The sequence below is a fragment of the Pelodiscus sinensis genome, chromosome 14 (assembly GCF_049634645.1).
Source record: "Pelodiscus sinensis isolate JC-2024 chromosome 14, ASM4963464v1, whole genome shotgun sequence".
Taxonomy (NCBI): domain Eukaryota; kingdom Metazoa; phylum Chordata; order Testudines; family Trionychidae; genus Pelodiscus; species Pelodiscus sinensis.
In genome coordinates, this window is record NC_134724.1 from 37,767,355 (window position 1) to 37,781,393 (window position 14,039).

At 43.7% G+C, this 14,039-nt stretch overlaps 1 protein-coding gene across 2 annotated transcripts in view; it reads left to right on the forward strand.

Annotated features, from left to right (window-relative positions):
* The window catches only part of ARIH1 (ariadne RBR E3 ubiquitin protein ligase 1), a 96,195-nt gene that overhangs the window by 36,022 nt on the left and 46,134 nt on the right, over positions 1 to 14,039 (forward strand). For both annotated transcript variants that reach the window (XM_075897554.1, XM_075897555.1), the window contains exon 2: positions 4,792 to 4,859. In XM_075897554.1, the coding sequence (XP_075753669.1) occupies positions 4,792 to 4,859 (68 nt within the window). The remainder of the gene's footprint in view (positions 1 to 4,791; positions 4,860 to 14,039) is intronic.

Here is a 14,039-nt window from a genome sequence, read left to right on the forward strand (position 1 = left end):
AGTAGTACAGCCCTTAATGCCAAAGGTTTTTCACATCTGCAGTTAATTGTGGCTGAAATCACATGGTGATTTTTACCAAATTAAGCCGTTTAAACTTTTCTCCTCCCTGGTTTTCAAGGTGCTGTTAGCTTAATTCATGAACAAAGATTTAACTTGTATTAGATTAGGGATGGAGTTACAAAGCTGTCATATCCTGCCTTCTGTGTCAACAAAACCAGCTATGTTTTAAGTCTTAGATCTTGTGCTGTGGAAAGCAGATAACCCAGTTTTTAGATCTGGTAGGAGGTTGGTATGCTGCCAGTAAATCTTTGACTTTAGACATGTAATTTGGTAGTGAAGTAGCTAAGGGAAACTGCACCTCAGCTGGCTTGTAGAAATGAGCCACTTTTCTGGTCGTAAACACATTGCAACTCGCTGGGCCTGTAATGTGACATCAGTATGTCAGGTATGTAGGTGTAGCATTCCCTCTTGTGACACTGAAGCCTTCTACCATTGAAGGAAGAGAGGAAAATAGTTTCCTTTACTTTTTCTCTATTGTTACATTGCTGAAGATGTCTTGGAGTTCCAGATTTAGAAGATTTGATGTAGAGAGCTGCAATGCTATTTTCCTGAAATCGTAGACTCCGCAAATGAAACTAGTTCATTTTTGTCAAAATGCTGTACAATTACAAATCAAACAAATGTTATTTCACCAAAGTTCAATCTGTATCCAAAGCATTTGACTAAAAATTGTTTCTCCTCTTCAAAATAGCATACTGGTCCCTGGTCTTCAGATGTCTGATGCTTCTGTATCCACCTTCTGCTTTCCTGCCAGTGTGATGCAGTTGACTCCAAAACGGTCCCCTTATTCACTCCTGCTGTACCCACTTGATCTCTGAAGGGCTTAAGGGGAAAATACAGAATTGTGAATTTAGTGGTCCAAGGGCCTGATGGGCTGCTGCAGCCCGTCGAGGACAGTACTTGAAGATAATTAAGAGCATTTTAACATTGCAGCAGGGAAAAATAATGTAGGAAAAGTTTGTATCCTTGTGCATCTTTCTGGCAAATTCACTGCTGTGTTTTCTTGTTGACTTGCTTAGATTTCTAGTGCAAGGCAGAGGTCACTGTCTTACAGCAAAACACTGATTTAAATGTGTATGATGGTGCAGGGATGATTAGCTGGAGAAACCCATATATGGCATTTGCCAGATATGCTTGGCAGGGCGCTGCCAGAGACACTGGACAAACACTGCCTTATTGAAATGAAGGTTTTTTTTTCCCTAAAGTGCAAGTTTTAGCGATTGTAAATTTTGAAATTGTAACTTGTGACCTAGGTGGTCAGGCAATAAAATCAACTCCAATACCAAAAGGGCACTGCCAACAGGGTCAGGGACCAAACTCTGTAGGGGAATGAGCCAGCCCAGATCCATCCCGGTGACAGGGTGGCACTTAATACATTAGGGAATACCTGGGCCAGATACGGGCTTCTAATGATTCCACCAACCCCAAAATGCAGAGGAGAGGTCTAGAATGCCTGGAAAAGGAACATCTCAGGGGAGCTCGTCAGGAAAAGGGGACCCAAGAAAGGTGCTCCTGGACGGAGACAGTTACAAAAGGATAAAGTGACACAGTCCTAGCAAAGCCGCCTCCCAATCACAGGATCTTTCCAGAAAGAAAGAGGCCTGGATAACTGGGAACCTACGTGCTGCTCCAGAGAGGAGCTGCATCAGGTTGGCCTGTGTAGGGGCGCTCAGTCAGGAGAGCTCTTCCCCCTGGTGTGAGGGCAGACCTGACTCCAGAACAGGGTCCCAGGCCATGAAGGCATTAGGAGCGAAGAGCCTGGACAGAGGACTCCCATGGAGTAGACAAATAGTAATTTTCCACCATCTGCCTCCCTCCCCGCCTGTGCTAAGGTACAAGGACACTTGATTGCTTGTCTGATTGGGCTTTGGTTAAATAAACTTACACCCACACCCCTAAAGGGGCACCACTAGCTGTCTGTGTCTTGTTGAATTTGATAGCCCACAGGGGAAACTGAGGACAGGGCAGAGTAGCTGCTCCACACTGGGCTTCCAGGAGAACATCGGAATGGTCATACTGGGTCTAAGTCCATCTAGCCCAGTATCTTGTCTTTTGACAGTGGCTGGTGCCAGATGCGTCAGAAGGAATGAACAGGACAATTCGATTAATCCCATTGTCCAGTCCTGGTTTCTGGTAATTGAAGGTTTAGGGACACCCAGAGCATGGGGTTGCATTCCTGAGCATGTTTACTAATAGCGGTGTTTACAGCATCGGCAGCTAGGGATGTGAGTGTTTAACTGGTTAGCATTACCCTAACAGGTAATGCTTTTTGGTTGCGATTAACTGGTGAGAGCTGGAGGAGCCAGCCCCATGGCCCAGCCTCTGCAGGCAGGAAGCTGCTCCAGCCCAGTTTAATACGCTAGCTGGGTAAACTGAACTTTTAACCAGTTAACTAAATGAGATTTTACATCCCTAGTAGCAACTAGTTCCACAGGCTGGGTATAGTGTGAAGAAATACTTCCTTGTGTTTGTTTTTAAACCTGCTGCTATTAATTTCATTGGATAACCCTTGGTTCTTGTGTGTTGTGAAGAGGGGAATAACTCTTCCTTATTTACTTTCTCTGCACCAATCCTGATTTTTGAGACTTCTATCAGATCCCCCCTTGGTTGTCTCTGTTTTCCAAGCTGAACAGTCACAGCCTTTTAAATCTTGTAAACAGGCTTTTAAATCTTTTTCATATCTAGCTATTTTGTACTGCCCTACTCACCACTTTTTTTCTATTTTGAATATTTTTTTGAGATGGAGCAAACAGAACTTCATGGCGTAATCCAAGTAGGGCATATCATAGATTTATGTAGTGGCATATTTACTGTCTTTATCTATCCCTTCTGTAATGGTTCCTACCATTCTGTTAGCTTTTTGTCTGCTGCTGCATATTGAGTGGATGGATAGTTTTCTGACAACATGATTTCTTCAACGTTTTTCCTGAGTGATGATGGCTAATTTAGACCCCATCGTTTTGTGTGGCTAGTTGCAATTGTTTTCCAATGTGCATGATTCTGCATTTATCAACATTAAATGTTATCTGCCATTTTGTTGCCCAGTGGCCCAGTTTTGTGAAGATTCCTTTGTAACACTTCTCAGTCTGTTTTGGCCTTAATTCTCTTGAGTAATTCTGTTTTGTGCCAAAGTCAGCAGCTCACTGTTTACCCCCTTTAATGAATGTTCAACATTCCCAGTACCCTACTATTTCTCTGTGCTAAACAGTCTGTTCGTGTATTTAGACTGTGAATGGAGTATCTGCAGCTCAGAAACTTGCTTTTCACCAAGAGAAGTTGATCCAGTAGAAGATACAATAGGTTGAACCTCTCTGGTCTTGGGATCTGAATGGTCCTGACCAAGAAACTTTGCCAGACAAGGGGAGGTCACTACTTCTGGTCCCCTTACCGTAGCCCGATAGTCCAGCTTTGCTCCTAGCTGGCAGCTGGGGGGGGAGGGCATCTGGCCAGGAGGCTAGCGGCCAGGCCCAGCTGGACTTGTGGTCACAGCAGGCCTGTCGGACCTCCATGCCCACGCCCCTCCTGCCACTGACCCTGATGCCCTGCCAGCCTACAGCCCAGCAGTCTGGGTTTCCAGCCCTACCAGCAATCTGCAGCTCCTCTAGGTCCCGCTCTCCAGCTCTGCTAACAGCCCACTGGAGCATCTGCCGCCAGCCCAGCCAGACTCTGGCCCAGGAACTTCCGTGGTCCTACTGGACTGCAGATGTTGCTGAACTAGAGTCCTGGTTTAGAGTAGGGATGTGAACAGGTAATCAGTTAACTGGTTACTCGGTAAGCATCAACATGCAGTTACCCTGGAGCAGCTCCTAGCCTGCTCCAGGGTAACTCCAATCAAGCAGTCTGATTGAGGGCTGCTCCAATCAAGCAGTCTGCAGCTCCCAGCTCATTCAGTTGCTGCTTCCGGCCCTGCAGGAAGCAGCCAGCCCGGAGCAGCCCTGATTTAGTCAATTAACATTTAAACTTAACATGTAACCAGTTAACTAACTGAGGTTTTACATCTATGGTTTAGAGAGGTTCTGTCCACCTCACCCGCCTTCTCTTTAGTGCAGTTGGTCTCAAACTTTCGTACTGACGACCCCTTTCACACTGCCAGCCTCAGTGTGACTTCCTTTCGGATGTAAAACTTTTTTTATAGTTTTTAACACTATTATAAATGTTGGGGTGAAGCAGGGTTTTAGGGTGGAGGCTGACACTTGTAAAACCCCTGTTTGAGAGCCCCTGCTTTAGTGATATGCAGTAGACGTGAAGTCACTGTGGTGACAATGCGGAGCATTGAGTTTACAATATTTTTTTTTCCATTTTGCTTAATTGAATATCTAGGGTAGAACTTATGAACAATGCTTATGCTCAGGTACATTTTAAACAAGCCTGTTTTTCACATGTGCTTAACTACTTGAACTAAATGTAAAAAAAATCGGTTAAAAATGTGACCATTAAAAAACCTAGTGGTATACAGCAGCGCCTGCAGCGTGTTTAAAGCTTATATATATAAAGCTGGGAGCTGCTGTGCAGCAGGAGCCCGCTTATAAATTGATGTTAACCATTTAAACGGTTCTACTTTTTACATCCCTAGCTTGGACTAGTAGTTCATTCACCATGGAGATAAACATTTAGTATTCTTGACCTCCACATTTGCTTGTCAAGAGCCTTTTTAACTCACTGATCACCAGTGTCCTGAGTTATGAGTGTCCTCGTAGTTACTGTACATTATTTTATTTTCTCTTTCTCTAGAATCCGGCAACCATCACCAGAATACTACTTAGCCATTTCAACTGGGATAAAGAGAAGCTGATGGAGAGGTAAGTAGCCATCTTCTGGGTAGACAGACACCCTTCACTTAAAACCCAGGAGGAAGTGTGGCAACTGGACTGATCTGGCCAGGATCAGATTAATACAGCATGTATGGAAAATGCAAGGCAGGGGAAATTGGTCCTTGTTTGTGTCAGTGCACCCCAGCAGTTGTTTTAGCACCGATAACGAGGGGACATTTGTTGCTCTTGCCTCATCTCCATCCCGTGTGTGTGCTTTAGGAATTTTGTATTTCTGCAAGGATTCCAAATGCCCTTGAGAGAAGCAAGTGCAAACGTGTACTTGTTACCTTGCAGATACTTGCAATACTCAGATGGGGTGCCCTTTGCATGTTGTCCTTGTATTTTAGTCTTTTTCTGTCTAACATGTTGAGTCTTGGGTGGCCAGAAATAGACTCTGCATTAATCCTGCAGTGACTAAATCCTTCTTGACTGATACAGGGCATCAGTACAGTGTATGCTAGCCTGGCTAGTTTTCATCTTTTGGACATGTAATTTTTGTGTCTTGTATTTCGGGGTGGTGACTTCAATCGTGGTTTCTTCTTCATGTGGATTCTAATCAAGTGTGCATGTGCTGCTTGCACAGACATTGGAAACTTTTCCCCATAGCGGCCCCTATCGGGTCAGCTGTGAAGCCCACTAGAGTGTTACCTTCATGGTGCTCAGTATATATAAACATAAGAACGGCTGTACTGGGTCAGACCTAAGGTCCATCTAGCCCAGTATCCTGTCTGCTGACAGTGGCCAGCACCAGGTGCTCCAGAGAGGTTGGACCGAAGACAACGATCAAGCGATTTGTCTCCTGCCATCCCTCTCCAGCCTCTGACAGAGGCCAGGAACACCAATTCTAACCCCTGGCTAATAGCCTTTTATGGACCTAACCTCCATGAAATTATCTAGCTTCTCTTTAAACTCTATTATAGTCCTAGCCTTCACAGCCTCCTCTGGCAAGGAGTTCCACAGGTTGACTACACGCTGTGTGAAGAAGAACTTTCTTTTATTAGTTTTAAACCTGCTACCCATTAATTTCATTTGGTGTCCTCTAGTTCTTCTATTATGGGGACTAATAACTAACTTTTCTTTATCGGCCCTCTCCACACCACTCATGATTTTATAGACCTCTATCATATCCCCCCTCAGTCTCCTCTTTTCTAAACTGAAAAGTCCCAGTCGCTTTAACTTCTCCTCATATGGGACCCGTTCCAAACCCCTAATCATTTTAGTTGCCCTTTACTGAACCCTTTCCAAGGCCAAAATATCTTTTTTGAGGTGAGGAGACCACATCTGTACACAGTATTCAAGATGTGGGCATACCACATCCCTGCCCCCGCAGTTCCTTCTTACTGTCGGCTGGTGTTGGAAGCATGTTTGCTTGCTCACTAGTGTTCCCTTAGCCATCTCCATTGGATTGTAGTTACTGCTGTAGCGTTAGTAGTTGGTGGTTCTGTCCCACCACCTGCCCAGGGCTGTGGAGCCTACTAGAATCCCAGGGATTTAAGGATAGAAATGTAGCTGTGTTAGTCTGGTGATCTGAGGAAGTGGGTCTGGCCCACGAAAGCTCATCTAATAAACCATCTTGTTAGTCTTTAAAGTGCTACATAGTCCTGTATTTTGTTCCAGGGATTTAAGTACTTGTCATGAGTCTGTGCCGATTAGCGACTCTCATGACCCATGCCGTAGGTGCTTGCAGGAGGCAGATCACTCAGAGCACTGTGAAATTGGCAAGACTTTCAAACCTCACAAAAAAGAAACTTTCATTTGAAGTAGTTCCTGGAGAAAGCAACACTTCGATTTGAGGCACCCGACCGCCCAGGCCCAGCCTCCTTGGTGTTCAGTGCCCTGGACGCTATACAGGAATCAGCACCAACAAAGGACTCTGTCAAAGAGCCAGGGCGCTGTAAGTCACTGGCACCATGCCAGGAGATGGCTTCCCATCACTGGTGCGGCTCCAACACCACAAAAGGGCAGGGCAGGTTCGCTCTCCCCAGAGAGCAGCTCTAAGCCACCCAGTGGCCCAAGGGCACAGAGGCAGGACTCGGACTCTCAGCAGCAAGAGCCGTTAGTCAACTGAGTTTGCATCTGTTCTGGAAGAAGGGAAAACTGTGGCCAGAACCACTCTTAGGCCTCTCTGGGTGCAGCAGACGCAGCTGCCCACACCATCTCCGCAGAGGTGGTCCGCACGGCTCCAGGCCCCTCTAGTATATGCTTTAGGACTTGCTTTTATAGGGCCTGGGTTTGTTAGTACTAATGGACTCAGGCTTCATAGCCTCAGACTCCAGGGTGACCATGAAATCTCTGGGAATGCACACTCCGGCGACCCAGTGAAGCCTCTTGACGCAGCAGAGCCAGTGCCAGACTCACCCTAGACAAAGTCAGTTTGCTGCCGGGGCAGGAACAATAAATGCAGGCCACACAGCCACACTTCAGGGCAGACCCAGGACCCGCAAAACCCCAGTCCAGCCCCAAGTAGGGGTTTTACTAGGATGCCTGAGGATGGTGTAGCGAACTACAGCCTGGATTCTCCCACTTTCATCTCCATCGCTTCTCCCACTTTCACCATGAATGGTCCCATATGTTACCTCCTTTTTTTTCCCCGGGTTACTACTCGCAGGTGTGCATGGGCGCATGATGTTTTTACCTAAAAGAGATCCTGAGCACCCCAGTGGTGATGGTGTTTAGTTGGGGAAAGCCCTTTTCACCCCCTTGCTGCAGTCCCTTGCTGGCAATGAATGTAAAATGGTGGTGCCTCCACCTGGCTGGCCTTGTACACACTCACTGGTGCCTTGAGAGCCTCCAGGAACATACTAATTCCAACATAAATCTGGATCTAATTCCAGAACAACTACAAATCATATACATCTAATAGAATACTTTAAAATAAACAATCTTTACTTAATTTAAATAAACAGGGATTAACAGAATTAGAAATGAATAGCATTAACAAAACACACAACAATAATTGAAGCTTATACAGCTAACATTTGTACTACCAGTGACCCCACCCCAGAGTGTGCACACCCCTAGACTCAGTCCCAGACACTTGCTTGCGTTGGCGCGCTGATGTTGCAGCTGTAGTGGAGATTTGGTCCAGGCTAAACAGCAGCTCTGTCCCAGGCAGCACTTTTCCAACAAGGCCCAAAACTTACTGCCTCATGCTGTGCCTATAAGAAGCAGCCTGCTAACTCCCAATTGCAACAGGCAACGGTCTGTAGCTGCACTCCAACAGCCCCTGCACTGGATCAATGACCTTGGCAGCAGCCTGGCTCCCCCTTTGGTTCCAAACTGCAAGGCAGAGTCCCAGACTGCTAGGCCTCTTTGTTCAAGCACATGGAGAGCAGTCTTCTCTCACACAAGAGTCCTTCCTTCCTGTTTCTTCCCAAGGGGTCATGGGAATTGTAGTCTGGATTGTAGCACACAGGGTCTTTTCAGAATAAAACAGAGGCCCCTTTAGAGTAAGGGGACTACACATAGAACATGGGGTCTGTGAGGCCTTCGTGTGGTGGAAGTGGGATATGTACTCCCATTCTGCTTCCATCCCTCTCCGAGATCCTTCTTATGAACAACTCCTTGTGTTGGAGGTGCAATCACTCCATGCATTGGGAGCAGGGGAGGAGGTTCCTCAGGAGTTACAGGGTAAGTAGTAGGGATGTTACCTGTACTTGTGTTCAGTTAACTGATAAGCCAGGGCTCATGGGTTAACCAGCATGGTTACACTCTCCCTCCTGCTGTCTCTGTATCAGGTGAGGTGGTGGCACCAGGTGGGAGCCAGTGCTCGTGGGGATCTACCAGCTCCTGTCTGCTCTCCTGTGTGTAAACCTGTAACCATTAAAATGTCAGTGGTTACACATTTACACAAATACATGCATTTTAACATCCCTACTCTGTAGCACTCCCCTGATACTCAGGTGTTTTATACCAAAGAGTGGATGGCTAGGGAAAAGTCTTCCTAGAGAACACCCAGCTGGCAGCCTCTTTTTAGGACATGGTACTAACTTGAGTGCTTCTCAAGACTAGAATTGCCGTTTTGTGATGTCATGGAGAGGAGAGAGTCATTTGAGCTTCAGGGCTTTAGATTTCACACACTCAGTGAGTTGGTAGCAGAGCTGGAAAAGAAGCAAGAAGAACGAACCCCTCTTCTGCACTCGTCCCTCTATTTTAGTGAGATTTCTATTTCAAAGAATGTGGCCATCTGCTTAATGTAGATATGGTAGTCGTACAAAACCAAACACTTGTTTTAAATATTCTCTGGCATTGTGCTGGTATAATCAGTCCTTAAAATGACTAGTGTTTTCTTTGTCTGAGTGGAATCCAGAAATCAGCCAATAAATGGGAAAAGATAATTGAAATGTTTCAGTATTTAAAGGTGTTAGCAGTATGCCTTTTTAAAGAAGAAATGTGCCTTTTTTAACATGCTGTTCATTTACACATCCCCCTCTGCAGTGTCGGAGAGTCGGACAGAACAATGTTCAACTCTTTTTGGTTCTTAATATCAAACTTGGATGCTTAAGAAGATAAAGCACATAAATAAGTAGCCAGATTTTTATTCTTAGATGCTGAGTACCCACATATCCTGTGGCCTTTCTTTAGCAATATAAACCACTTCTTAGTTTTCACCCATATTACCAATGTTCTATAATCTATCATGACCATCTTCTCCAAACATGGAGATCTAGACTGTCCCATGGCATATTTCGCACTTGTCATGCACATTTTATATTCAACAGGTTAACTTTATCCTTTTGTGTGACACTTTATGTAGAGTCCAAATAATTGTCGATGAGTTTCTCTAATTATCAGAGCAGGTTTATCAGATTCTCTGTAATGCTGTTAGCAGGGCATCCAGTCAAGAGAAACAATGACTAAGCATCCATTGTCCTCCACGTGTGTCTGAAAGCAAAATTGTTGTGTGGAGCGGATTGCTGGAGGACTGAGGCTTGTGTGGAAATAATATTATCAGCGACTAACATTTGATGTGCAGCATGCTACACAACTCCAGAACAAAAAAATGCTCAAGTATCGCAATTTTCCATTCTTGATCTCAATGACTCATGCTGTTGTCATTGCAGTTGGCAGGATGCTGTGCTTGAATTTCCACAAAGCTGAAGGTACTTCTGGATGTATGAATTTTACCAGTTAGTTTTTGATTAGAAAGTATCATTATTACAGGGAATGAGGGTGTCTGTTAGGAAAGACAGACAGGTACTTGGAACAGAAGTTTTGTTACCTTCCAAGGTTTTCACTTGTACCAGGGCTGTGAGCTGCTACATTTGAATCTCTCCACTGCTGAGCATACCAAAAGATGGATCTAGGATTTTTTTCACTGTTATCTGAATGGCTGCTTTCCATGGTTACATGTGACATCTTCAGCTTATGGAGTAGTATCTAATTTTATTGTCTTCTAATATTGCAACTTCTGAAGACAAACTGGAATGGGATAAAGGCTTCCAGACACTAGCTCTCAGGGTTCTGAACCCTCTTCCTTCCAGCCCTTGATCATCCTCTCCTCAGAGTTTCATGGTCAGCCTGTTAGTCTCCTCCAGGTGTTTCATGACTTCTCATATTTTTCTAGCCACTGACCTGCAATCCCTTCTTTGAGAACCAAGTGTCCCTTTTCAGTATCTAATTTTAAAGCCTATCACCAGTCTCAAAATGACTGTTAAAATGAATCATAGATGTTAAAAATGCTTTATGTAAGTTGCCATGTTCGTGTGTCTGATTTTTATTTTTAAAAATTTTTTAAAAAAATCTGTGGCTAACCAGGAAAAAAAAACCATTGTTTGCCCAGTATATAAACTCAGCCTGGGATATGAAAGTCAGGCTGGATTTTGTTGTCATTATCACTGGCAATAAACAAGTTTTTTTTCCCATGATAGGGCGCATAGGCCTGCTATCTTAAGGTGCAGCTTTACTTTCAGTGTTGCTGCTGCTAACCTGACTCCTATTCATATACACATATCTCTAGCTTGAGTTAGCTGGAACCGAAAGCACCCAACTAGCTGGTCAATTGGAGGGCGTGTTGAAACTCGAATGCTGCTGGTGCTCAAATTAGTAATACAGTGGGATGCAACCATGCCCCAGCTGTTAATCCAATGGCTCAGTGCAGGTCTAGTGGTATTTTGGGTCGTGTTTGCTCTCACTTGAGCTGGCGAGTGTCATGACTTGCACCACCTGTTGTAGCGAAGGCAAACCTTATTTTTTTTCTTCTGGAGGAAAAAATAGCACTGTCAGCAACTTTCATTTGTGGCCTGTATGAATTCAGTAGTTCCTTTTTTATTTAGCCCCAAAGCATAGTAGCAGAAAGTGTGGTGACATAGACTTAATTGCTGTGCCCGTCAGTGCCTCGCATCGTGAGTTATTTGAGTCATGAAAGTAAAAGAAGAACAAGTTGTCTGGATTCCATGAGATTACAAACTCCAGTGAAAGAATTTTTAATCCTAAATGCCCCCGTTGTGTTTGCAACCCAAATGTTGTCATAATACATGAGACTACATTACGCCTGTAAAGGCCAGCAGCACTGCTTCTCCAGAGCCAGAGTCCTTAACACCTTGAGTCCCACTAAGGACTTCAGGGAAGGCTGACTCTGGTATTTGACTCTTGAGAGAAATGGTTGCCTTCGTTTGCTACTACAGCAGGACTACTCAACTTTGGAAGCAACAGTGCTACTCACAGCACATGCTGAGGGCCACAACTTAAGTGTGGTTACATATAAATGCAAATGTATTTGGAAATATATACAAATAGCTTTTCACACTGACGGGCATGAATACAAAGATTAAAGAGAGACAACACAACACACAGGCCCCATTTAAATCAGTTCTGCTGATATCAATAAAATGTAATATTTACCCAATTTCCACCCATATGGCGGCTCTTTTAATGAGCAATAACAGTCCAGGAGTTTAACTATTAAAACACACATCAACCCAAGCAGCAACCTACACCCAAACTGCATCATGGGCCACAAACAAACGAGCTGTGGGCCATGTTGAATAGCCCTGCACTACAGGATAGCCAATAATTTTCAACCTCTTCCATATTAAGATTTCTGTTACAATCTGTCAGGGTCTTCCATCTAATCCTAGTAAAAGGGAAGATGCTTGCAACCGGCTTGGACCTGTTTGACCTCTGGAATAGCCCACAGGTCCTTTGCCTGCTCTGGTTTCTGTTAATCGGTAAGGCACTTGTGCCTTGTCCTTGAAGCCAAAGATGTCAGACAGTTTGACTTTGCAGAGTGTCTGGCAAATTGCACAAATCCAGATTGGAAAATGTCATGTTATGTCCTTTTGTAATACACCAGCGGAAGGTGACATGGTTTTAGTGGCACACTTAAGGTATTTCATACACCCCCATTCTTAGGAGCAAAAAAAGTCAGTTGGGGCTGATTGAAGGGGTAATGTATTAAATCCTTCTCCTCCGTGTAGGAAGGAAGTAGAAGTCTAAGTTGCTTGTTTGATCTTTTAGGGTGGTTCTTATGTGGCTGTGTCACAAACCTAGTCTGTCTGGCCCATAAAAGGAAGGAGCCACGAGGGCTGGCATGGTTGACTCAGTGAAACATGTGTTGGCTGTATGTAATAGATAAGGTGCATATAGCAGTTGGGGCCAAGATCTCCTCATATAGCCTAGCATCACAAACTAAGATTTTCAAGAGTGCTTGCATCTATTTTTTTTTTTTTTTTTTTTTTTTTTTTTTTTAAGATTTGAACATCTTCAAAGCTTTACCTTAACAAGGAATTTCTTTGGTTTGTAATACTCGTTTAGAGGCAATTTCAGTACCCATGTAATGCATTTTACTCTGAATTTTAAATCCGTGTTAATACAGCTTTTATCTGGGAATGTAGCACGATTTTCAAAGGCGCACGTGCTGGTTAGGGTACCTAACCACTTTGGAAAGTTAGTGGGAGTGGGCACCTACTCTCTCCGTCTTAATGATTTGAAGCAGGTACCCTTGTTTAAAACACTCCTGTCACATCTAAAACTCATTTTGAGACCATTTTCCAAATGCCTCTGGCATCTTTGCATGGTACCCAGACTTCCAGTCCAAGTACAGAATTTTGTTATGTGGAAGAAAATATCTTTGAATGCAAAACTTTTCATGTGCTGTTCTGATCAAAGTTGCACGCTTTTCTAAACATTAATTCGCATAGTACCCACTAATAACTCCCATTAAACCTGAGAAGTTGCTTAATTGCATGTGAGTTCTGAGTTGAGTCTTGTTACTAAGAGGACAGTGTCCTTGAATCTCATATGGACTAGACAGAGGCAACAAGAATGTCTTAGTTAAAAGATGGACTCCCTAATGCCTGTACTTCCCAATGAGCATAATTCTGTCAGTGTGAAGAATGGACATGATTTACATTTCTCTAGTTTTAAAACTAGATGTTAAGCATGATTCACTGTTGGATAGCTGATATCCTACATACTCACTCGTAGGTGGGGATTAATTTTCGATATTGGTGGACACTTACCCAAATTAGATTTCATACAATTCCATTATTATACAGAAATCTGGCTCAGGTAGCTATTAATGCAAACACTTGAAAAAATACATGGTAAGAAACAGAATTATAAGTTTGTAAAAAACTCTGTTGGATACACTATGTAAGAATCAAGTTACTGCTACTTTATATCAGACTAAGAGAAATGACTAAATCAGGCATGTCCAAAGTCCGGCCCGCGGGCCAATTGCGGCCCGTGTTCCGCTTTAATACGGCCCCACAGGTAATTTGGCAATATCTATCTTTTATGGCCTCTAACGAATCCATATGTATTGAGATGAATACATTGTAAAATCTCAGTTAATGTCAGTTGGTCTAAATCAGTTCATATTTTTTGAACTTAAAAGTTGACAGACAACCTTTATTACCAATAATATGTAATGTACTTTACAATGTTCCTGACATATATTTCAGCTTCCTGGCTTTTTTTTTCATCTGGCCTTCAGATAGGAAAGGCAGAGTGATTTAACACCTGTTTAGATTTGTCATCCATGTGACGAAATGAAAAGTATGCTGTTTGCAATAAACTTTGCATAAAATAGTTAATTTGCATTTAATTTTAATGGTTCAAAGAATGTCAGGCAAAATGGTCAGCCCTCACGCATGTTCACTTCATCAAATCTGGCCCTCTTTGAAAAAAGTTTGGACACCCCTGGACTAAATGCACTAGCCAGAA